The sequence below is a fragment of the Melospiza melodia genome, chromosome 16 (genome assembly GCF_035770615.1).
Source record: "Melospiza melodia melodia isolate bMelMel2 chromosome 16, bMelMel2.pri, whole genome shotgun sequence".
NCBI classification, from domain to species: Eukaryota; Metazoa; Chordata; class Aves; order Passeriformes; family Passerellidae; genus Melospiza; species Melospiza melodia.
The window spans coordinates 12,452,579-12,477,836 of NC_086209.1; the positions used below are offsets into that span (position 1 = coordinate 12,452,579).

Below are 25,258 nucleotides of genomic sequence, written 5' to 3' on the forward strand. Positions count from 1 at the left end.
AAGAGGGCTGGTAGCAAGTGGAAATTCTGAGTGTGCACTGAGAAGCTGAGGGTGCTTTTGTCCATGGTCACTGTGTTTGAAGGGTGTACATGGCACTGAGGCTCAGCAGGTCTGGGTTCAGCTCCTTATGTCATGGCCCATGGGGCACAATACACTCACCTTTACCCTTCTGCCTTGGCTTTCCATGGCACAGAGCATTTTTATCCAAACTCACCGAGGCACTGGGAAGCCAGAGTGCATTGGTCTGTGAAATGCCCAGCTGCTGCCCTTTGTAGCCCTTTGCCCAGCCCCTGAAGCTCAGCCTGCTGCCTGCTCCAAGTGATGTCTCCCTGATGTCTCCCCAAGGCATTCAGCTGTGCTGGGCAGTGGTACTTGGGCCCTGCAGGCCAGGATGGGCAAGGGAAGGACAAACAGGTGCAGGGGGGGATCAGGCTCTGCCTTCAGGGTAAATAAAGACACAAGAGAAAGCAGGAATTGCATTTTGCTGGTCCTAGATACACATTACCCCTGTGAGCTGCTCTGGCTCTTGCCAGTGGGTGTGGAAGAGCCTGTGGGGTACCCAGGTTGTGTTCATGGACAGACACAGGCTTGGTTTTCTTTTAAAAACATGGAGATCAGATTGCAGAGGAAGAGAAAGTATACTTGGATAAGAGCTTTGCCAGCATGGTTCCAACATCCAGGAAATTAATTGGGTAAAGGATGAAGAGCTGAAAAAGAGGCAGCAGCTATGAGGAAGTGGCTGGGATTTGCCAGCTCCCCAAGGGGAACTTTGTGAAAGCTACAGGCTGGTGCTGAGGGCACTGCAGGGAGCTGGGCTCCACCTGGGCAAATTTCATGCTGATGGGCAGAGTTAAAAAACCCCAAACCCTTCACATTTAAGTAATGTGGAGAAGGCTTTTACCAAAGATGAGTGTTGCCCCTTCACACAATTGCAGAAGGAGTGGGTAGAATGCAGGAGGGACAGCAGAGGAAGAAAGGAATCCTCCCTGTTTGTTCCTCTTTCTGCCCTTCTTCCCTAAAGATCCAGAAGCTTGTGTAGATGGCAGAACCCTTGTGGTCAGGTCCAGGATGACCATGTCATCTCATGTCGTGATTCTCTGCCTCCTCCTTACCTGCTTGTGTCCGCCCTTTCTCGTGCACTGTCTGGAGCTCCAAAGGGAGCAGAGCCTTGTACCCCTCAGGCTCTCACCTCTCTCTGATTGTGCCCTTCCCATGTGCAGAGAATCCTGAGGATTTCCTGCCTGCTGTCTGCAGCCAGCTCCCATTTCTGCTGGACACTCCAGGTGTTGCACTGGGCTCCTCTTCAGCCTCACTAATTCAGTCATGCAACATCCAGGGCTGCATCAGGATTAAGGGTCCTTCTTTCTCCCTAACTGCAAACAAAAGATAAATTAACTATTTATTATAATGTGTGCAGCTTGAGAGCCTATGTTCAACAAAGATTATTAGGGAACCTGAAATAGCCTATTTAGCTTCAACTAGATTTATTTTACATCTCTGAAGGCTTAGCACAGTTAGCCTTTGGTCTGGTAATGTGTCTCCTGGGTGTTGATGTTACTGGGAAAAACTTACTGGTCCCTTCTGTTGGGAATGATTTTTGTGTGGTCAAGTTTAATAAGACACATCATATGCCTGTTCTTGAGAGAGTTTGGCTTTAGCCTGTCATTTAGCTTTAATGTGTTGCTCCAGGTAAAAAGGTCAATGTGTCTGGCTTTGTAAGCAGGCCATTATGGTGGTTAAAAGAATGCTTCAATGGCAAAACTACTGGAAAATAGAGGAAAAGCACAGAAAAATGTCCTTTGGGGCTGAGTTGTTCTTGCTGCCTCTTCTTTTTTTTTTTTTCCCTTCGGCTAGTAAGTGCTGACTGGGATGTTTTACAACAAGGTAAATGAATTTTCAAGTTTTTGGTACTCCTTTTAACTGATACAAGGATACCTTAAACACTCACTTCCTATTAAAGTGAGTGAGATGGCAAAACCTGGGTGTGTTTCACTGGGTGTTGTGTACCATAGCCAGCCAGCTCTGAGGGGGCCTTTCCAAATCAAGCAGTTCTCCCTGAAAAAGGGCATTTCCTTCTAACATAATTATTAAAACTTGCACTTCCACTAGTTGTCTTATTGTGCACAATGTTGTATGGGCAGAAGAGGATGTCTGCCCTGGCAAGACTGAAACCAAGAGAAAACAGGCAGCTGGTGCCTGGAAGATGATGTTTGGGGTGTGCTAGCCCCCAGCATGCCAGGAGCTTCATGGATGGCTTGGTGTTAGAAGGGGAGAAGCCTTGGTACGGACAGGGCAGGCTCACAGCTGTAAGGAAGGAGCAGATCCTAGCCCTGGCTTAGGCTGGGGTTTGATTTGTGGCAAGTCACCTCTTGCTTGGCTTTGGTTTCCTCCCAGCAGGACCCTCCACAGGACTGGGAAGACAGATTGTCTGATGTGTGCACTCAGTGCTTTTCCAAGTATTTAAGTAATGGAGTGTTAGGAACAATTTTATTTTTGTTTGAATCTGGTTATTCTCCGAGACTCAATTACTGCATGCAGAAGCCATAAATGGGGGAGTAACAGGAACTGTCTGAGCTCCCTGAGGAGACAATGTGCAATTTTTATGCCTGAGTGGGGACATCTTTGATTCTTTAGGTCAAACCCTAGCAATTCATTGGTTTTGCCCCATGGATCAGGGTGATTGAGTTGTCAGTTTAAGAGCAGATCTCTCAGCTGCACTTTCATAATCCCAGAGGGTAACTCTGGTCCCTGCTCAGAGCAGGGTCAGCCATGGATTCAGACCAGGTTGCTCACAGTGGCCAAAGACAGAGGTTGCTTTGCAGCTCTGGGCTCCATGATCTCTAGTCCCCTAAGGAGCCTCCTGCTCTCTTTTTTTGTTACAGAATGAAGAGGAGGAAATCAAGCTGGAGATAAACATGCTGAAGAAGTACTCCCATCACCGGAATATTGCTACATATTATGGGGCTTTTGTAAAGAAAAGTCCTGCAGGCCAAGATGATCAGCTCTGGGTAAGTGTTCAGTGTCATTTCTGCTCATCAGATTTACAGCCCCTTCTTTAGAGTTCCAGCATGCTTGGCTTGGACTCTGTCTCAGTGAAGCTCTGAAGTCATTGTTCTGAAGAATAAAATATAAAAGAGAAAAATCACTACTCCCTAGACATCTTCCATCCCTATGATTTCCTTTGAGGATGGGCATAAAGTATGTTATGATTCATGTGACTGCTGCTGTCATTCTGATTTGTTGCTTGAACCCTTTTTTTTTCCAAATTAAATTCTTCTCTAATTTTTTTTACTGAAGTGAAAGAGCTTGTCCTTTTTGCCTTCGCTCCTTCTTGTTGCTTTCCTCCCCTTTTTTCAAATGAAAAAGAAAGGAAGCAGAGGAATTGGCAGTAAGGAAAAGCAGAATAATGAATCCTCCAAATTTTGGCTGCGAGATTTTTAAAGCATTGTGGCGAAATGAGAAATTTTAAATTTTTGAAAAATTCCCGTGTTTTTCAGTGCTGTTAACTCTTGCTTTTCCAATTTTGTATATACAAAACAAACAAACAAACAAAAAAACCAAAAATCTACCTAAAATCTGCAACAGGAGAGGAGCACTAGTGAGGTTTTTATTTATTTAGCAGTGTGTGTGATTCGGGAAATGAGGTTTTAAGTCACTTGGCATCCAGGAAGGCCACCTGCAGTTTGCCCTGCAGGGCTGTGGTGGGAGTGGGTGTTTGCAGGTGCTGTCCCCCCGGCCTGGCAGGGCTGGGTAAAGGTGCCCTGTGTGTGTTTGTGTCCCTGCAGCTGGTGATGGAGTACTGCGGGGCAGGCTCTGTCACCGACTTGGTGAAGAAGACAAAAGGGAACTGTTTCAAGGAAGACTGGATTGCTTACATCTGCAGAGAGGTTCTCAGGGTGAGTCCTGCCAGCAGAGCTTCGCTGCTCATTTGCAACAAAAAGGCCTTTCCAAGCCTTTGGTTGCTAAAATAGGTCACTAATGAGCATTATTGTTTAAAGGTTGTGATCCATGGGGCTCGTGGGCTGTGGTCCTTGAGTTCAGAGGAGCCCTGAGAGCCAGCATGATGGCTGCTTGACATCCCATATTGTTGTAGCTAATCCCATTTTCTGTATGAAGAACAGAAAATTTCTCTTTCCTGTGGCAAATAGCCATCTTCTGAAATTCCAGACACTGGGCACCTAGAAAAATAAATAAATTTTCTGTTTTCAGTATGTCTGCCCTCCACATCAGGAGATCTTGCTGCTCAGTGCTTCAGCTGTTCATGGCTGTAAGATCTTTCTGTCCCTAATTCCTTTACCTGCACACACTCAGGGGTCTTTTTTCCACACTGTTAGAGTCAATGCTGACTAAACAGCATTCCAAAATCTTCAAGGTGGCCCTGCTGGGACAGTATTCCCCAAGAAAATCTTGTGGCTTTATTTCATTCTATGCAGGCTTAGGGCTGCTTTCTTTCTTTTTTCTTTTTTTTTTTTCCTGGAAAGCGCAGAGGATAAAACAATTCCCAAGTGTAATCTAATGAACTAGCCTGGAAAAAAATGTGATGTTGGAGCCAGTCATTCTGAATTCAAAACCCATTACAGAGTTACTGATCTCTCTTCCCTATAATAGAGTTTTACATCTTTTCTAAATAATGTAAGATAAATGCATATTCTGGGAGTTGGAATTTACTTGGCATGCTGAAGTAATGCTTGAATAGGGGTAAAACTTTTTTTCTGCGGCATAGCAATTGAGAAATGTGCTCAGCTGAGAGTATTGGCCTTCTTGCAGGGATTTAGCACTACCTGAGGATTATCATTGTATCTGAAGAGTGTGGGGAGTTCTGCAAAAGAAAAAACCTTAGTGGTGTGGTCAGGTTGTTCCTCATTAGTGTGACTGTAATGTCTCTATTAAAGCAATTGATGCTAAAACATTTGGTTTATGCTCATGCAACTGAGAACTGTAACAGCATGTTGGTGAAACAAGGGATTGGATTTAATCATGCTTGTTTCAAGACAAAACGGCCCAGTTGCACATGGATTGACAGTGCTTCCTTCTGGAAAATTTACAAGCTGGGTGGAAGCTCTGTTTGAAGCCATTAATATTAGAGAGGCTAAATGCTGTGAGTGAAGAATCCCTGGATTGCTATAATGAATTATTTCAGTGTCTTCCTTTATGTCTATGATAGTTCAACCATGGGCAATTTTGAAATGCAGGAGAAGAGAGCAAATATCAGCTGATTGAAAACAATATTTGCTGCATTCAAAAAGAGGCCTGACATGGTATTTTTAACTTTCTCTAGTCCATTTACCACTGAATTTCTCATTTTATTGAATGCAAAATTTAGGCCACTACAACCAGCCAGCTGCAGTCTCTGGTCCTCATACAGAGCATTCTGCTTTGCTCTTTTTCCCTTTTGTTTGCATTTAGCATAGAGTGTAAGGAGCATCCCTTGATTCTGAAACAGAAGTTTAAAATATTGCTACCTTGTTCTCTTCACACTTTAGTTTAAATATTGCTACAATAATTTAAAATATTGCTACACATCTCTTCACACAAGATGCTCCACCACTGTCAGGCCTGTGGTGAAGAAGAGAGTCAAATTTATGGTTGCTCTCTTCTCTCCTCCCTGAAAATGTTGCTAATAACATCTAAAGGACTTTCCTTATGAATAAAGACTGAAAAAGGCAAAAGTGTAAAAAGTCAACAGTGCCATAGTCAGGGTAATGTTAGGAAAAAAGAATAAATCCGGTTTTCTTTTAGGGATTGGCACATCTTCATGCTCACCATGTCATCCATCGAGATATTAAAGGGCAGAATGTTCTTCTCACAGAAAATGCAGAAGTAAAATTGGGTAAGTTTCCTTAAATGCGTGCTGGAAACCTGTTTGTTAAAATTTAAGATTTCCATCTTGACTCAGAGAGAACTTTCAGTAACCTAAGTGCGGGATGTGTGCCAAGTGTCATTAATACTTGTGCTTACAAGGTGTGTGTAGTGTGGAAAGAGTTGAAAATGTAAAGTGTTCTGCAAAGGGAAATGTAAACTGTTCTGCAAGGGTGTCCCTCCCAGCCTGAGGGCAGTGCAGGCAGTCAGAGCCAGCCCAGGAGCTCACAGCACCATCAGGCCTTCGCAGAGAATCCTGCCATGCAAAAGACTTCCAGAGTAAAAAAGTTGGGGGAGCGAATTTTGCTTATCCATTTCTCTAAAGGAAGCAGTCTTAGAGATTTGCATAAACCTGACAATAAGTGGAATTACTCATGAGTAAGGGCAATCACTGAATAACAGTCATCTCTCAGAAAAGTTGGAGGGTTTACTCATTTCCTTTTATTACTGTGACATGTCAGTGTTGACAACTTCTGACTTCCTAAAACTAAACTCAAGTACGTATCTCTCTTGAGATGTCTTTCATGTTTTGGAAAGACATCACAGGCAAGTGTTTTAAAGGAGAAATCTCAAGGGGAACACTTCTTATTTGTGATGATCTTTCCAGTCCCTCTCTCTTTAACTAAAACAATTCACTGTAGAGTTGGAAAATAGCAAGTAATAAACATGGCTTGTGGATGTGGGGTAGCATGCTTGGTTGGAGCAAGTAAAAAATCTCATTATGGTTAAATCTTGTGGCAAAAACCTGGCTTCACTGAAGTCAAAGGGAGTTTTGCTGTCAAATTCAATGAAGGCAGGATTTTGCTTGTAGTCTCTAAATCATATGCACTAATTGTCAGCTGTTCCCTCTTAGAACAGGTAAGATGGGGGTGTTGTGTGTTTTTATGGTCTTGTGTAATTACTACTTCAACCTTTCATCACATGGCTGACAAAACAGTTAAACCTTTCTAACTCTGGGTAAAAATTAAATACATTTACTATGTATAATGATTTTAAAAAAGAAGAAAGAAAGATGTTTCCAGAGAGATTTAGCTGATGTGTCTTAAGGAAAAGAAGCTCAAAAGCCAAGAGGTTCTCAGTTCAATTCTGTTCCACCTCAGTGTGAGTGTGCACTTCCCATCAGAAGCACAGAATGATCCCAAAGGTCAGCTCCACCTTCTTCTTGGAGTCACCTTCTTGCTAAGCAGGCACATGGAATTATAGCACTGCAAATGATTTTGGCTTGCAGATAATCTGCAATGAGACATCAATGAGAAAATCTGCTCCTTGATGGTAACCACGGGGCTGTGTCCTTTCAGTCCTTCTCTTTCCCCCTCCTTTGTCTCCTCTGTGAATACCCCTCCAGTGCTATCCCAGTGGATGCAATTACTGTATTTTGGAGTTTTATTCAAAGAGAAATACAATCACATAATTATTGGTTGTATGGACCCTTTTCCTATGTGAACAAAGCCATTTTGCTGTGCATCCTTATGAAAGTACCACCCTTTTCAGCACAAAGAGAACCACAGGATTCACTCATCATAATGATCTAAGAGGAGAATAAAGTAGTAGATTCTCCAGTTTGTTCTGAGATAATGTATGAACGTAGGGAAGGATTTATTCCGTACACCTCAGAATGAAGTGGTTCTTTCCAGCTTTCACAGTGGCTATATTAGACACATCCAAATTTGCCTTGTGTGTAGATCCTATTTTTTCTTTCAGTCTAGTTGAAGACCTTGAGTCCTACTCAGTGTAGCATTTAAATTAAGCATAAATTATTCCATAATATCTTGTAGAGCAATTCCTCTAACTCACCAGGCAGATTTAGCATGCTAAATAATTTATAAATAATTTAAATAATAATTCAGCATTATTTAATTCTTCTGTCAAAAAGAAGGGGAAAAAAGAGGTAGTTAAATCTCAACTATTGGATAAGACATGCTGGAGGAGCTCAGATTTCATATATTTTATATATATATATATGTGTGTGTATATATATAGTAGGGCAAATTTTTGATGTTCTAAACAGTATGAAAGTGACCAAGCACATGCTCTGCCATGTGGATACAACTTTTTGCTAATTTCTTTATCTCTTCTTGGCTTTTCAGTGGATTTTGGTGTAAGTGCTCAGCTGGACAGGACAATTGGGAGAAGAAACACATTTATTGGCACCCCGTATTGGATGGCACCCGAGGTCATTGCTTGTGAGGAGAACCCAGACTCTACATATGATTACAGAGTAAGTGTGAAACACTCCAGAAGGTAAGAAAACGTGTGGGTTATTGCTGAAATCCTGCTCAACTGAAAAGTTCAAGCTTCCTGCCTTATAAACCACAATAATACTAGAACTGTATAAACAGAAATATTTGTGATATGTGGTGGGCAACTCTTTTTAAGAGTGAAGTTTCACTGTGAGTATTTTTTCTGAATTTTTAGTACATGAAATACGCTTTCATGAACTTCTCTACAATAAAAAAAAGTACTAAGAGTTTGCAGGTCTGGGTAGAAAAGAAAGGAAGAGAGGAGTTCCAAAGGAATACTTGAAGTAGTGTAATATTAATATGGCAAATTACTGCACACTGTGGTAGAGCTTTTTGCTCTGTACTCAGCTGTGAATCCCGAGTTAATTGGCAGTAATTAGTATCCCTTTGCTCATTCATGAGCATGTGACTGGAAGTGGTTTCCCATCCTGGAATGTTTTCTGGTCAGTGGCAGGGTGGCTGAGGCACAGAATTTCCTGTATTTCAGTTGTGGGCATTGCCATGCAGCATGTTTTCCAGGGATGGTTTTCTGAGCAGGAATCCTCTGGGTGATCCTACAGTCACTCTTTTAATTCAGGCGCTCTCTCCATTGCCACTTTGCACCTCTCCTTCCAGCTGTGGCTTCAGCAATATTTATGAGAAGATCCTGTTACTGCTTCCATTTCCTGGTGATTCAGAGGCTCTGATTCTCCCTTGCTGAGACTTTCTGGCCCAGTGAGGTCATGTTGTGTGTGTCAGTCATGACTAAAGAATTTTAATTTTTCCATATCATACAAATCTTCTACTGAAACCTCAAGAAATTAATCTCTTGTCTTCATTCCCTGTCCCCAGTTATTTCCTTCTCTGAATGTGTACTTACCAGAAAATAAAATCATAAAGAATGTGCAGCTCTAATTCTTGAGCTTTCTTTGCCTTCAGTAATAATCCTAGTTTGTCTGCTCCCAAACAGATAGTGCAGATGGTAGTTTAAAACTGATCAGCAGAGGGTTTTGGAAGCACTTTTGCAAACAGTGCTGTGGCTCAGAAGGTGGCAGGGAGCTTCTCTTTCCACAGTGACTTACACCTGGTAGGAAGGGCTAAGTAGCAGGAAGCTGCTCTGGAACTTCTTGCTCTTCAAAAAAAAACCAGAACAAACAAACAAGACAAAACTAGTACAAATATATCCACATAAATGTGTTTGTATGCACACTGAGCTTTACAAACACTGTCATCCTCCCTTACACCTGTCTGCCTCTCATGCTTTGGAACTCCAAACCAAAATTCCTTATAGCCTGGATGTTTTTCTCACTGTCCTCAAAACCTGCAGTACTACCCCTTGAACACTCTTTATTTTCAGTCATTTACTTAATTACAAGTCAGGATTGTGGATCTGTGAAATCCCCGCCAGTTTTGTTGCTGAATCCCTCCACAAACTTTGATGTGAACTGGCTTTCAGCTTGTGTGAAGAGTTCAGAGCAGCTGGACTGGGAGGGCTGTGTTGATAAAATTGCATTTAGAGTGCTGGGCTGGGCATGAGCTGCTATTCATGTAATGGTTTATTCCTTCTAACCTCTGAAGGTTTTCTGTCACTGTTTTTTTAAAAGATAAGTTTTAGAGAAGCTCTGCAAGTTGGTTTGGCCATGTGCCTCTCATTTGGCTACATTTAGATACAAAGAATAGTGAAATAATGCACATGATTAATCAAGTGGCAACGTGTGAAGTTTTTACTGACACTGATGGTGGCTGCAATTTACTTTCCATGATCAAAACCTGGCCCTTGGCATCCAGATCAGCTGATAAAGAGAACTCCACTCTGTTAACTGAGCTGAACATTGTGGCACAAATCTGACCGCACAATGTACTCTTCTCTCATGTGCCCAAAAATGTGTGACCAGAGACTTGGTACAGAAAAAATCAGACCCCAAGGCCTGACTACAATTCTTGTTCCATCAGTGTAGAAACTCAGCAATGACTGCTCTGAAACAAGCATTAAAACCAAGAATAGTTTTTGGCCAGGAGGAGAAGGGTGAGGCACTGCTGTGTCTTTCTGCCTCATGAAAACAGATTTAGGACATATATTTAAACAGTGCCTGCTCTATTCTGTCTGGCTCTTGTTTTTTGAATGCAGAAGGTCTCATTTTGGGGCTGGCTGCTTAAATGATGGATCAGAGTTGCATGGGAATAGCAAGCTTCTGGCTATTAGCACATTTTCTAAAAGCTCAGTAGGGACTGGGAAGGGAGCAGAATATTTTTCACTCCAAGTAAAACAACATGATCCAGGAGAGATCTAGGGAAACTGTAAAAAAAAAAAAAAAAATCCCAAACCCATGAAGAAAACAAACAAGTAAAACAACCAAGCTTGAATGCTGCAAGCTGCAATGAGTATTGTTTCTTTTCCTGCAGAGTGACCTGTGGTCCCTGGGAATCACTGCTATTGAAATGGCTGAAGGAGCTCCTCGTAAGTGATTTGGTATAAAGGTGGGGCTGTTTTCTGCTAAAATAACTCATGCTTGGCTAATGCACAGAATTCTGGTTCTATCTGTATCTTTAAAAACACTCTGTGACTTTTTCTCATTTGGACTCTTTTGCTTTCTTCTTCCTTTTAGACTCTTTCAGTCTGTATTTTGGTTCCTTGCCTTTATTTCCTGGGAAAACAAAATTTCTTTTCTTAAAGCTCTTGTTAGCATCAGTTTGTTGATTGCTGCCTGTGGATACAACTAAGCAGAAGTGATTGATATGTTAACAGAAAATATTGACAGGAGTGCCTTTGGGTTTAGGTCACTAAAAAAATTGTGGCAGTGAAAGAAGGTAGGCCTAAAGGTTATTTTCTTACTCTGAAACTGACTTGTTTCTGACAGATTTTGGGACTAATGTGGCATTTACTCACATGCAATGGCTTTGATCCATGACCACTCTCAGCCTGAGAGCAGATTGCCACAGTTTCCCAGCCTGCTGCCCCCTCACTCCCCCAGAGAGCCTCCTGCAGGTCAGGCAGAGACCTGTGGGTGCATTTCTGTTGGCATGGGGGGCTGGTGGCTTTGCCCAGCTCCTGCAGGGCAGATGTGTGGAGTATCTGGTCACTGCTGAGAGCAAGGGAGATGAAACCCATCAAACTCTGGCCTGAGCCTGAGAGCACGTAGGCTGTTTTTAAACAACCCACTTGGCTGCTCTCCCATCAGCCTTGGTTTGTAGCAGGAGCCAGCTGGAGTTCAGGAGCACTTTAGCCTGACTGAAGCCTAGTCCTGAGACATGAGTCCATGGGGAGTTTTCTCTGGGAGAGACTTTGTAGTTTTGCATGCCAGTTCCTCATGTATTTGATGTTTTCCCTAGTTTTGACAGGGAAATACTGTGGATGATATTGTGTTGCCTTGTGTTTTGTTTACTGTAGTACAACAGTGTCTGGGACCCAGAGCTAGAAACCAGACTTCTGACCCTCATTGCCACTTTATCGTGTACTATTGAACATACCCAGGAAAATGTCAAAGCCAGAACCAAATGTGAGAATGGCAGGTGGAGGCAGACTGAGAAATTAAGAGAAAGTAGGGAAAGCTTTACCAGAGCTTCTTACTTCTAGTGCTCTGTAATGCTTTAAGTTCATTTCTGTTAAGAGCATCACTGCTGAACACCTAAATATTACAAGAAATCAACCTCCATGTAGTTCTATCAGTTGTCATTCAGTAGCTTTATTTGGTGAAGGAAAACCTTTTACCCTCAACATTTCTCCCTGCCAGATAGAACTCAGAATTCCATTCAAAGTCCCTGAGGATGGTATTTGCTTTCTCCTGAGTTCCTCATAACTTCAGCTTTCCACAAAAGTAGCTCTGAAGAGAGGTAGAGTGGGCTGGAGAGAAGGTGGCTTCTGAATGCAGGGATGGAATCTGTGACCTGGGAATGGTGCTCCCATTCCCAGAGCACAGGATGGATCAAATGTGTGCTCTGTCATTCTGCTCTGTGCCACAGGGCAGGTTGTGAGCTCTGTGCTTTTCTTCTTCCTGAGTTTTCTCATATGCCATGAAAAATGTGGCAAAGAGTTTGGTTAAAATGGAGCTTATCATTTATCTGAAACCAGAAGCCAGACATAATAACTAGATAAATATTTCAATCTCAGGTTTAATTTCTGTGTATGTGCAAACATGCTTTTGTGTATGGGAAAAATGAGCTTTTTTATGTCCTTCCAAAGCTGTATACATATAAAATATTTAGAAAGTTGTACTTGTTCTTGCTTTGCAGCCTTTCTTTTGAATCTCTTTTACCTGAAAATCTCTGTGTACTCAGAAACTTGATTTCTTGGCTGTAGTGTGAATTTGGTTGCCTCCTGGTGGGGTTCTGGGGCAGATGTTGTGATGTTAGAAGTGGGAAGTGAGGTCACAGGGGGTACATGCATCCTTCCATAATTTGTGGTTTCCTTTGCAGCCCTGTGTGACATGCATCCCATGAGAGCACTCTTCCTCATTCCAAGGAACCCACCCCCAAAGCTGAAATCCAGAAAATGGTAAAGAGATGTGTAAAAAAACCTGTATTTTTGCTGCAGTGGGCTTAGGAGGGCTTTTAGCTCTCTTGTTCAGAAACAATGATTTTGTTAAATCATGTAGTTATCTATGAGGTGATTCCTAAGCTGTTTCTATGAGCTGGATTGAGCCAGAGGGCAGATATAGTTGACCTTTGGGAAACAACACCTTTCTTTTTGAACTCTGCCTGAGCTGTGGCAGTTGTTTCATTTTGGTGTCTGTGGCTGAAATTGCAGGGTAAGCAAGGAAGGCTTAGATGTGCTGCTTGGGGTCAGGGCTTTATCAGATTGCTTGGACATTGTGGGGCTAATGGCAGTCACCTGCCCTACAGAGAATTACTTTTTGTTTTAAATTAAGTGTGTGAAGAAAATCTCCACCTTATCAAAACGTCAAGGGCCTTTTTGAAAGGCTTGTATTGGCCAGATTGTGGTTTTGTTGATCAGGATGTAAATTCAAGGTAACAACTCCTCTGAGAGGATGGTGAGGTGGAGTTCACCTTCAGCACTGTGCTGGTCACAGGAGTCTCACTGGTGACAGAACTCAAATTGTTTCTCTCAGTTCCTGTGTAGAAGGAAACCTTGCAAAGTTAGCGCTTTCCACCACTCAGGTTGTGCTTGGGCCACAAGTTGAAAAGGGTTATCACTCTTTCTCCACTGTTGTGTCGTTTTTAGGTCAAAGAAGTTCCTAAATTTTGTTGAGAGCTGCCTTGTGAAGCATTATTTGCACCGTCCATCCACGGAGACCCTGCTGAAGCATTCCTTCATCCGCGACATGCAGAACGAGCGGCAAGTGCGCATCATGCTCAAGGACCACCTGGACAGGACAAGGAAGAAAAAAGGAGAGAAGGGTAACATGGCAAAACCAAAATAAAGCACACTTCAGAGAGCATGTCCTCTTCAGATTTTGCAGCAGAGCACAAGGCAGATGCAGCTGAAATACTAGAACCAGGAAAATTGAGAAAGCATTGTCCTCAATAGTGGGGCCATTTTGAAGATTCCTTTGTTGAAGCCTGGGTCCTTAATGGTGTTTTAGTGCTAAAGTCCTTGGAAGCTTGAGTTATTGAGAGCAGCCCTGGTGCTAGCAGGGACCAAGGACTCCTAGTGAAGTCTGGGTCTCTGCTTTCTTGAGCCACAAGTGTTTCCTGGTCTCTCTGTCTCGTATTTCTGTCCCAGATCCAATTGATTTGCCTGTTGGATCTCCATATAATTTTGTCTTGTGAGTTCTTTGGGGGCAGCAGGGCTCTTTAAGTGTTTTGAAATAGAGTGCACAAAAGACCTCCAAGCTCCAGTAAAATGCAGATGTTATAATGAATCATTTCCTTCACAGCATGTATGAAGAAAATTTGTTCCAAATGCCAGCCTTACCCTTCAGAGCAAAAGCTGGAAGAAGAGTGCAGGAATTGGGGTGATACTTGTGAAAATGCCTGTGCATGGCAGACTAAGGGCTGTGCAAAGGGGACAGAGACAAGTGGCCTGTTGACCAATGGCTCTGCCCTCTCTCCCCTTTTCCCCTTCAGCGTGTTTTATACTGCCAGAAATGCTGTGAGGATCAGGGACTCTGAGAGCAAACTGGAAAAGCACTGTGGTGTTGGAAGGTTTCTTATAAACAGGAATATTTGCATCTAAAATGAAATTGCTGTTGCAAAGTAGATTTACTGACTCCAGTAGTAGTTGCAAATTCTGCCACCTCTTTCAGCTGTGAATCTCAAAGCACACTGAAATGGAAAGACAGTGAGTTGGAATTTCTCACAAATGCCCTTGAGAGGTGTGGAGGAGTGCAAAGGTGCCACTTCTTCATAAATAGTTATATTTTGACCTGAAAATACTATTTTTAATCAAAACTCCTCTGAAGAGGAGAATAGTATGGAATTGCCAGACTACACACTTCAAAATAGTAATTTCAAAAGAAAAATGAAGTGACAATTTAGCATGTACTACAGCCAACAATGCAGGGTAGGACCAGTTTGAAATTATCCCATAAAAACTGCCTTCATGTCAGTCTTGAAGAGAACTTTAAAACTATCGGTCAGCCTTTAAAACATTGTGCTAAAACTAGTATTAGTTTATGTTTTCTTTTTTTGCTTACCTAATTATTCCCTTTGATACAAAAGGAAACCTGGATTTACTGGTGGCCTCAGCATAGCCATGACAGCAGAGCAGGGCAGTGTAAGATTTTATGTCCTACCTAAATGTGTTTTTGAGAACCCCTCTGCTGGTTGTGCTGTGGGGATTGGGTTTCTCTGTGGGTTTAGCCTAATTTGCTTCAGATTATGGAAGTAGGTTAGTTTTGCAAAACCAATGCAGTCAGTCATGGGAAAAGGTGGATGTCTGTAAAGGGGCTGCCCTGAATCATTACCTGAACTAGATTTTGAATTATGTACATGGATATTTTGCCTTCCCTCAGCCTCCCTCTACAACATGTGACTTTTAAATTCCAGTTCCTCCTTAGCCTGTAGTTCAGGCTGATTGCTCAGAGATAAAATTCAAGATCATGTCTCAAATAACAGCATCCTCCTCTGGTGTTTGTTTATTCTCTTTTTCAGAAGAAACAGACTATGATTACAGTGGAAGTGAGGAGGAAGATGATGAGCTGAATGAAGACGAAGGAGAACCAAGGTTAATTTTATTACTGAAATAGAAAATTTGACTGCCCAAGCTGTTCTCATTGAAGGCAGCTCTTCTCAGCCAGAGCAGCTTTTTTAACTTGCTCTGAATCCCTAGTCCCCTAGGTCCCCTTTAGTAGCTTTAACTGTTTTGTAGCTGTCAAACATAACTGCTGAGTATGAAATGCCTGTAATAGGCTGCTGCTTTACTTTCCTTGCAGTAGGGGGGAAACTCTCAAATGAAGGACCCAATAATCAGCTTCAGGCTGGTTTGCAGCACACCAAGTGTTGCTGTAGAGTCACCTGCTAGAAATACATCATGATTTGCTAACACAGGACAGCAAACATTCTCAAAGCACCTCTGTTCTCTCTTTAATGCTGTGTTTTGTCATGTAGAAACCTGCTCTTTGTTTCAGCTCCATCGTTAATCTCCCGGGGGAGTCAACTCTGCGCCGCGAGTTCCTGCGGCTGCAGCAGGAGAACAAGAACCGCTCAGACCCTCACCGGCAGCAGCAGCAGCCGAAGGACCAGGAGAAGTACAAGCAGCAGCTGCTGGCAGAGCGGCAGAAGCGCATCGAGCAGCAGAAGGAGCAGAGGAGGAGGCTGGAGGATGTAGGGGCCTGGCTTGTGCTGTTATTCCATGTCTCATCACAAATGGAAAATGTGCCTGTAGGGAGTAGGCTTTGCAGGGCAAGAAGGCTGTGTTAAATTGTCAGCTCAACCTGGATCAAGTCTGGCACCTTGGGAGATCTGTGTCACTTTTGAACGCTTTTTAGATGGGCTGGTTTTAGATGGGCTCTGTCCTTTTGCTGCTGGTAACCTGCCCTGCTCTGTGAGCAGAAGGGGAAGGGCATTTTGCTTGAGTAGGTTTGGTGGTGGTCGCCCTGGTAGATGGGGTGAGAGATCCCCATTTCTTCCTCATGTGTATTCCCCAGTTTGCAGTCTGTTGATCTGGTCCAGAGTCTTGGCCCTGCTTTTGTTTGAGATATTAAAAGGCAGCTGATTGCCCTTTCAGGTGCCTGACACACTGTTGTCTTAGAGGCAGAGCTAAATCATAAAATCACAGAACCATTAAGGTTGGAAAAGACCTCTAGGATCCAACCATTAACCCAACACTGAATGTCCACCACTACATCTTGGTGCTAAGTGCCACATCCACATACCTTTTTCAACACTTGCAGGAGAAGTGGTTCCATCTCTTCCCTGGGCAGTCTGTTCCAATGATTGACCAGCCTTTCAGTGAACAAATTTTTCCTAATATCCAATCCAAACCTGCTATGGCACCACTTGTTTGTTACCTGGGAGAAGAGCCTGACCCCCACCTGGCTAAAACCTCCTGTCAGGGAGTTGTGCACAGCAGTAAGGTCCCCCCTGAGCCTCCTTTCCTGAACACCCTCAGCTCCCTCAGCTGCTCCTCATCAAACCTGTGCTCCAGACTCTTCCACAGCTCTGCTGCCCCTCTCTGGACACACTCCAGCCCCTCAGTTTCGCTTTTGCAGTGGCACAACACAAAAATCACCAATGTGTCTCTTCTCTCTTGTATCTGACATAACTTGAGCATTGTGTGAACACTTCAGAGCTGACACCTGTGAAGCACAGTGCTGCTCCAGCAAAATGGGAACACTGGGAAAAAAAAACCCTCCCTTCTTGAAATGTTGGGAAGACATTTGTCATTAGATTAGTTGTCAGCTGTCAGAGAGATCTCACATGGCTCATAAATAACAGATCTGCCCTGGGCTGCCAAAAGGGCAGAGGTTTCACTTCAGGTTTGGCAGTCACGGTGGTGGCAGCTTGTCCCTGCCCACTTTTGCTCTGTGGTGTGTCAGGTGTCCCCCCTTTAGTGACTGCAGAGCTGGAAATGAGCCTTGTGATTTATGAGCCCTGGCATGAGTAACTGGTGGGTACTAAAGTAAAGTAAAATGTTGTTCCCTGGCTTTCTTCCAGCACCAGCGGCGAGAGCAGGAGCTACGGAGGCAGCAGGAGTGTGAGCAGAGGTGGCCAGAGGTGAAAGTCAGTCAGAGGAAAGAGGAAAGGGGCAAAGAAGACAAAAGGGCTGTGGAAGATGAATACTTCATAGTAGATGGACAGAGGAAATTGGAAAAGAAGCAGGTATGAAGAGGGTGTTTGCTGACATTTGCAGCTCCCTGTTCTGTATCTGATGTCTCTCTCAGTTCCCTGAGGGTGTTCCCATCCTCTGAGTCATGGACCAAGGAGGAACTTCACTAATGCATTTACTGCCTCTTGTTCTCAGATTCAGCCTTCCTTTGAGTTGACTTAGATGTTACTGAGTCACCCTCCATATCTACAGCAGGGACACTGCCTCTCCCACTTTTGTCCCTGCTGTTCCTCTGTGCTGAATTGGTCTGATTGAAATTCCTTTACCCTGAAAGCTTCCAGCATCAGCTAAACCTAAGCTTACATCTCCAGTCCCCATTTTGCATTCATGTTGTAACCAGGACCATTTCTTTTTCACAAAAACAGTGGAGCAGAGGTTAATTTTAACACTGAACTGTCGTTATCAAGTCTGTCACCTTGACCACAATGTTTTTTCTAATGTTTCAGCTGCAAATTGATTTGTAATCAAACAGAAGTATGCAGCGTTTGATTAAAGACCTCTGGTTTTAGTAAAAGTAAAAAGAACAAATATGTTTTTCTGACCTGCTCTCTAAAAAGCCAAACAGTGTTTGGTGCCACTTTATTCTTCCTGTTACTCAGGGTTCTGACTCTTCTGTCAGCCCTGCTGGAATTGTGGTCACTGTTCTTTGAAAAGCCACAATTTCCAGCAGGCAACTTGGTTGCCCTCCAAGGCATCATTGTCTCTGAGGTCCATCACTCTGTGCTTTCAGAAGATGGAAGATGTGCAGCACAACAGGAAGATGCACAGAACCCTCCCCAAAGACCAGACTCAGCTGCTGTCTCTCCAGCATGACCACAAGCAGAAGAAGGAGCCTTCCAAGAGTTCAAATGTGGGAGTGCATCCTCCATCAAGCAGCACAAGCAAAGAGGTACTGTCTTGGCCAGGGCAGCATTTTGGTGCTTTGTAGTTTATGATGCTGTAGGAATGCTGAAGCAGAGAGCAGACTGATTTTTAAACCTACATCTGGAGCTTGACCTGTCTTTCTACACACTTATGCTGCAGTCTTCAGTTTCCATTAATATTCAGAGGATAAGGGAAAGGAAGTATTGTTCTGTCACTTCTGTTTGAGTTGAGGGAAGTGTTTGATTGGTGAGTGGACAAATGAGGTTCTTCTGGTCAATAGGTGTCATTCCCTTGTCTTTCAGAGAGGCATGAAATAAGGTAATACCACCTGAGCTTTAATAGAGGTCTTTGCCTGATGCTAGGGTTCACAGAACTGAGCCAGGCACAGAACAGCATCCTGCCCCCTGAGCACAGAGCTCTGTGCCCCAGCAAGCAGCCTGTGATGCCTTTTCTTGGTTTTTATGTCCCAGGATAAGGTTTGATGGATCAGGGATAGCCACATACAGTCAGCCTGTACTGCAATCCATTTTCCTCCTCTGCTAACTCTGACAGTATTTCTACCCACCAACTCATTCTGGTCACTGTCACCATGCCATGAAAAGCTCTGGGTCCATTTCCATCCCCTCATTCCTAGCATGCTTTTTTGATATAATCCCAACTGGTCAACCCAGTTCTACAGCTGGTGTGTGATTTGTTGTGTCACTAAAGTCTGGGTCAAAATCTCAGCAGCTCACAGGTGCCTCCTCAGTAGAAGAATGGATCTGATGTTCAGTGCAGTCATGGCAAAATGCAGTCATCTTCCCAAAATGCCCAAAGAGGCATGAGGGCAGCTCATGCACATGTAAATAGGAGAAATGCAGTGCAGCTTCTTAACACCTTGCTGCTGCCATCTTTGTCATCTTCGTGTGTGTGTGCTGCAACTATTCCCTGAGCTGAAATGTCCTGCACTGATAAATACTTAAATGTAACTGCTAGAATTGGTGAAATGATGAATTTGAGTAACTGAATAGAGTCTACAATCAGCTAAGCAGCAGCATGAAGTTAGGAAAACAAAAGATATTACGCTCCTTGTTAGAGCAGCAGTTTGTGAAAGCGAGAGTAATTCTGTTTGAAGTACAACCTAACTGTCAAAACCACAAATGCCCTGGTTCTAAAGGCTTTATTGTACTGACTGATTAAGCAAATCGTTGCTGAAATTTGAATGAACTGCTCTTGAAACCAGTATTTGTTTGATGATGGAGGGCTGGGTTTTATTCCAGCTGAGGAGCAAATTGAGTGTGGACAGAGAAGTAAGCTGCTTTTTCTAAATACACAACATCAAAGTCAATAGAAAAGCTTTGCCTTTTCTAGGCCTTTAATGGGTGAAAATGCAACTCTGATGATTAATTTATTTTCTACTTTACTGTAGTTAGAAGACAAAAAACCAATAAAATAATGTCTTAGATACTCATCTCTTGTTTTGGTATGTGTTTTGTAAATTACTCCTTGATAGCAAAATGAAGAATTTAGTGTGCAGTCACTGTTAACTTTTAATTTAGTGTAATTAGTTGCAGATTAGTTGCTTTTTAAGTTCACAGCATGAGGCTTTTGTCGTCATGGCTGCAACAATATGTTCGAGTTTTAAGGATATTGTACAATATTATTTACTTAATCTCAGAACTTCTTGGAAGTCACAGATCCTTCCACTAAATTCATAATTGGTGGTACAGCCTTTTTTGGTTGAGACTTCTTTGTCAGCAGTCTTAACTATTTGCAGTGATCTAAAAGTGCTTTAAAGTTGTAACTGTTTTTAACAGGGATAAGTCAGAGATTTTGCTCCTGTTGATGCTGAACTTTTCCAGTTCATTAGCAACAGAGATGTTAGCTCCTCTGTTGAGAGGTACCTGTATGGGGACAGTGGTAGCCTACTCAACAGTGAGTTCGTTTGTACTTTTTAGGGCTCCCATTTCTAGGACCAGTCATCAATACACAGAAGAGCACAAGAATTATAGTTTCACTGAGACATTAAAAACGAACTAAAAACCCTAAAGCCCTCCAAAGCCTCAAGTTTAATGTTTGGGGGTGCAGAACCCTCTCTTGGGAGTTCCTTGAGCCCAGAGCTAAGGGGTGAATTATCATCTCTGGCTTTTACATTTTCTTCCTTCTTATAGTAAAATTTGCCTTTCATTATTACAAGTTGTAGGTAATGAAAATGTGGCCTCAAGAGTGTGTTCACTGGAGTTAGAATTTCGTGGTTTGGCTGTGGTTGCTTGTTTTAGTAACTGGGTTTTTTTATTAGGTTTTGGTCTTCTTTTTTTCCACAGTGAGACAAAGTGGAATAATTTTCCATGTCCTCAGCAGTTTCTAGGCTGTGCTAAGAATATGCTTACCTTTCTGATACAGGCACAAACATCCAGATATATTGGGAGATACTGTTAAGAATGCCCACCCTAACACAGATACAGGGTATTTTTATGGCATTAATCTCTAGTTTACTGCGTAGAGCTGTTTCCAGGCTGTTGAATCAGAGGATATGCTGAAGATTTACATTAGAGAATGGGAATTAGTCATGTTGAACAGAATTGAAAAGCATAGTGGAGTCAAAACCACAGGATAAAGACTTTTGTAATGAGCAATGCCCTCAGGAAATTTATTCCTTCTAGATCATGTTCCTCAGTCTTTCTCACAAGTAACATACCAAAAGACAGAGTGTTGAAAGTGTTTTAAGGTAAAAAGCAAAGTGCAGTAATGTCAATGCTGTGGAAGGGGGTAATTAATGCACAGCAAAACAGAGGCTGCATGTTGTCAAAGATAAGTAAGTATAGACAGATGATTCCTCCCAGCTAAAATCTCAGCCTGCAGCCAAAGGAGTGGCCTAGAATACAGCAGATGGAAACTCAAGCCCTTCTCCTTGCTCTGTTTGGAAACTTGATGGAGGAGGAAGGGCTGCAAATAGAGAGGAGATGGTGGTTTGTGCTGTGCCAGGGCTGTCCTCCTTGGTGGGAAGGTCCATTGGAGGTGATGTGTTCTGTGCTGTCATGAAACAGCATCCAGCCCATGAACTGGGGCTCTCTGTGCAATGTGCTGCTGCTTTTGTCCTTGCCAGGCCGAGGAGCGAGCCAAGCAGAGTGACAGCGCGCAGCCCCCGCTGTGGCCGGCGGCGCTGGGACACGAGGCCCCCGCGCAGCCCAGGACGGGATCCGGGAGCAGCTCCAGCCCCTGCACGCCTGCCCCACAGAGAGCCCTGCTCGTGCAGGTACTGCACTGCCTGGGGAGGGACAGGGGTGGCTCTAGGCACCACAGGCTGCAGAGGAGGGTGGGTTATTGGTGGCAGCTCAGCTGCTTTCAGTGCATGTCACACTGTCTCACCAGGCAGCAGCATGGGCCTGTATGCTTCTCTGAGCATAGCTGTAATTATGGGTTATTACTATGAGATCAGACTGTATTATCCTATATGTTTCATAAACTCATTGTTGTTTTGGCTTGTCATGAGCTTCAGGTGAACATCCTGCATGAAAGGTCACAGAGTTATAGGATGGTTTGGGTCAGAAGGGACCTTTAAAAGTCACTTAGCCAAGCCTCCCTGCCACGAGCAGGCACATTTCAACTAGATCAGGTTGCACAGAGCCCTGTCCAGCCTGGTTTTGAATGTCTCCAGAGATGGGGCATGTGCAGCCTCTCTGGGCAACCTTCTCCAGTGTTGCACCACCCTCATCATAAAAATTTCTTTCCTTACTTTCCTAAAATTCAGGGTTCTGACTTCACCCTTTGCCTGAGCCATATCCTTATGACTATGGACTATGAACTCCACCAGTGTGTGATCACTGCAGCCCCAGCTGCTCCACCCTTGAATTCACTGATTAGCTCCCCTGTGCTGGTGACCCTCAGAACCAGCATCCCCCCTGGCAGGGCTGCCTATCACCTGGCTGGAAAAGTTACCCTCTGTGCATTCCAGGGTTTGCTGGATTGCCTTCCGCTCACCATGCTGCTTTCCCAGCAGATATCAGAGTAGCTGAAATTCCCCAGCAGGAGGATTTGGGGAAGCAGCTCTCCCTTATCCTGCTTTGGCTCGTGCCCTGGAGCGAGTCTCGGAGTCTGGGAAGTGGATGATAGCTGGCTCTTAATGTCTCTGAGTCAAAGCCTCCCTGTGCCTTTCCTCTTCAGCTTGCTTTGCTCTTTGGTGATGATGGAAAAATCACCAGAAACAGATGTTGTGAGCAGAAAGGCCTCATTTCACCTGATAGCTTTTACCTGGAAAAATATTTATGTTTGTCTTCTCACATCCTTTTTTTCCAGGGCCTGTTTGTTGTTTCAAGTCACGAGTATTTTTAGTGGGCTGAGTTGATGGCCTGGCTTGCAGCATCAAATCACTGGAGAGCTATTGCAAGGTCTACAAGAAGGACATTTGTAGCTTAGCCTTGGGCAGAGGCTGGCAGCTTCCCTGAGGCAAATATTTCAGCCCTGTGATAGCAGTGGGAGCATCCATAGTTGATTGCAGGGCATTTGGGATTCTGCAGGAGTACAGTGGCTGTACAGAGGATAGTCTTGTCCTTCTTGGGAGCCGCTCCTGGGATGAGAGGCTGCACCTGGGACAAGGTCATTCCTCTGCACCCTGTCAGTGCTTTCCTGTTTTGTAGCACCTCTCCAGGTTACTGAGGGGAGTGGTGAGGAATGAAGCAGTATTTATCAACTTCTTTCACATTTCTTGATGGAGATTACACTACAGAAAATGTGTGCTGTTCAGAGTGATGGTGTTACTTAAGGATAACAGCAGCAAGTGATGCACAGTGGTTGCTGTGATTTCAGTCTCTGCTGGGAGGTGCCCTGGTACCCCCTCACAAGGCAGAGCTCCAGCTGACAGTGTGTGTGGACAGGGAGAAGCCAATCTGTGCTGCTGCCTGCTGTGTTCACATGGAGTCCACATGAGCTTCAATGGGTAATTTATCAATCCCCTGAAGGGTTATTTTTCCCTTTGCTGGTTGGGAGCAGCTGTTGCTGCTAATGGCAGCATGTTTGGACACGCTGCCTGCATTGACTGCATGAGGTGTTTAGGCAATACAAGTGATGGGTCAGGTAGTCACCTGGAGATTAAAAACCTGGAGATTAAAAAACACAAAAATACACTTGTGAAATTCAGTATGTGGGTGCCTAGTTGATTTAAAATAAAAGTCAACTGTGGAGTTAAAATGCAAGCTGAATTCATCAGAGATCCTGCACTGAAGAACTTCCAGCCAGGTTTGTCAGAGAGTTTGCCATCACTGCTCTGCTCAGACAAAAATTACTTCTTATTTTCAACATTCATATTCTGTGAGATCTTGTGGCATGTCCTGGATGCCCATATCTCTCTCAGAATTATTTCACGGAAAAACTTTACACAGCTCCTGAGGTGAAAGGAGCGTGATTTCTCAATGTCTTACATCCTTTCTGTCTACTGTGGGAAATGTGAGAGTCAGAGTGTACAATTCCACCTGCTTTGTTCCAGGTTTGTGTTTGCTGCAGTACACAGCAGATCTGGCTCTCTGGTTGTGCTGGTGTGGGATGAGCTGGTTTGGACTGCTTGCAGAATTCCACAGAGGCTTCTTGAACAAAGTCACTGAGTCTGATCTTCTGCCCAGCATCTCCTGCTGCCTGACTTGTGGAAAAATTTAGCTCACATCTGAAATTAGCTCCATTTTTAATTAACTCTTGTAGTTTTCCTATAGGATTTGCTAGGTAGATATTGTCTGTTGTGTGGGGTGATGTGACTGAATCTGAACAAGAAGTGTAACAATATTACAAGAGCTAGCTGTGTGTAAAGCCATGGAGTGCCCTAGTATCCCAGAATACCTGCTCAGAAGTTTAAGAAATTCCTTTTCCTTATGCTGTCTCCTAACAGCACTTGCACTTAATCTATCTCCTCTATGTAGATTCAGTTCAAATTAGTAACTTGGGCATCCTCCAAAAAGCAGCACAGCCTCTTTTCAAAACTTCTTGCTTCTAAATGGTTTTAAACTAACTCTAGTAATGAGTCTTTTGTGCTGTATCACCTTATGTTATCTTGTTGTGAATCAAAGTGTTCTTTCTCTTAGCTCAGCTACATGTCCCTTTATGGTTTGAGGACACACAGTAGGTAACACTTTCTCTACCAATGCTTTCTGTGCTTGAGGAGAGCTGCTGTTCTTTAGATATTACTTACAAGAAAAACAATTTAAAGTTCAAATCTCAGTTGTCTAGAATCATTGTTAGGTGGAGGGGTTTAAATTATTTTTCCTATACAAACCTAAGGAGAATATCAAACACTGATTATGGGGGTTATCTGAGATGGTTTTGGCTTGCTTGTGGAAGCAGGTGTCTGTTCCTGGCTTTGCATAGAGCTGGTGTACTGGGCAGAGTTTGGATTCACTTATATAATGACTCAGCAAAGCTTATCCATGCTTTTAAACACAAATAGTTTTCTGGTAATCAGCAGGACTCAAAGGCTGGAATTTAAAAAGAAATATATGTATCTTATTGAAAAAATGGCAAGGAAAAGAAAATCCTCCTATATTCTGATAATAATACACCTGCTACAAAATCTGTTTCTGTACCCACAATGAATCTCTTCAGGTGAGCACTTTGATGCTCAAATAATTCTGGTTAACTAAAAACTGTTATTAGAAACAATCTTGTTGGACAAAAAGGTATTTTGAAAGGACATATGTTACAACTGCTGAAAAAGCTGTTTTCTCTAAAGAGAGTCAACAGAACATATTGTCCCAAAAAGACAGGAAAAGCACCTGAATAACCAAGTGAACTTCTGAGGACTGATTTTAGCAGTTGACTCTGCCATACAGGTCTGGGAGGTTGCAATGAGGCGTCTTTGACATCTTTTATCTAGTTTTGGAATTACTGCCTATCAGTATTTAGTTGACATTGAACATTGTTCCCATGGAATTCAGTCTTGTACAGTTACAGAGGGTTCATAATCCCATTATCTTCTTGAAAGCTGTGTGAAGTTCTAGTTACAGTGATTTACTTTTTAGGATGGATAAACTGGAGAATTGTATGGACTTACCTGATAAATCAATAAAATACTCATCTGAGTAATTCTTTGGGGAAAATGTACTGCAAGTGCCTCTAAGGTGCAGTAACT

The 25,258-nt window shown here is 43.2% G+C and overlaps 1 protein-coding gene across 2 annotated transcripts in view; it reads left to right on the top strand.

Annotated features, from left to right (window-relative positions):
• Window positions 1-25,258, top strand: part of NRK (Nik related kinase) — an 87,134-nt gene that overhangs the window by 29,375 nt on the left and 32,501 nt on the right. Inside the window, exons 4-15 of one of the 2 annotated variants that reach the window (XM_063170661.1) lie at window positions 2,883-3,008; window positions 3,786-3,896; window positions 5,740-5,830; window positions 7,947-8,077; window positions 10,482-10,536; window positions 12,492-12,570; window positions 13,258-13,433; window positions 15,129-15,201; window positions 15,605-15,800; window positions 17,133-17,297; window positions 18,035-18,193; window positions 21,254-21,403. In XM_063170661.1, coding sequence (XP_063026731.1) covers window positions 2,883-3,008; window positions 3,786-3,896; window positions 5,740-5,830; window positions 7,947-8,077; window positions 10,482-10,536; window positions 12,492-12,570; window positions 13,258-13,433; window positions 15,129-15,201; window positions 15,605-15,800; window positions 17,133-17,297; window positions 18,035-18,193; window positions 21,254-21,403 — 1,512 coding nt within the window. The remainder of the gene's footprint in view (window positions 1-2,882; window positions 3,009-3,785; window positions 3,897-5,739; window positions 5,831-7,946; window positions 8,078-10,481; window positions 10,537-12,491; window positions 12,571-13,257; window positions 13,434-15,128; window positions 15,202-15,604; window positions 15,801-17,132; window positions 17,298-18,034; window positions 18,194-21,253; window positions 21,404-25,258) is intronic. The other variant, XM_063170662.1, reaches the window with a different exon arrangement.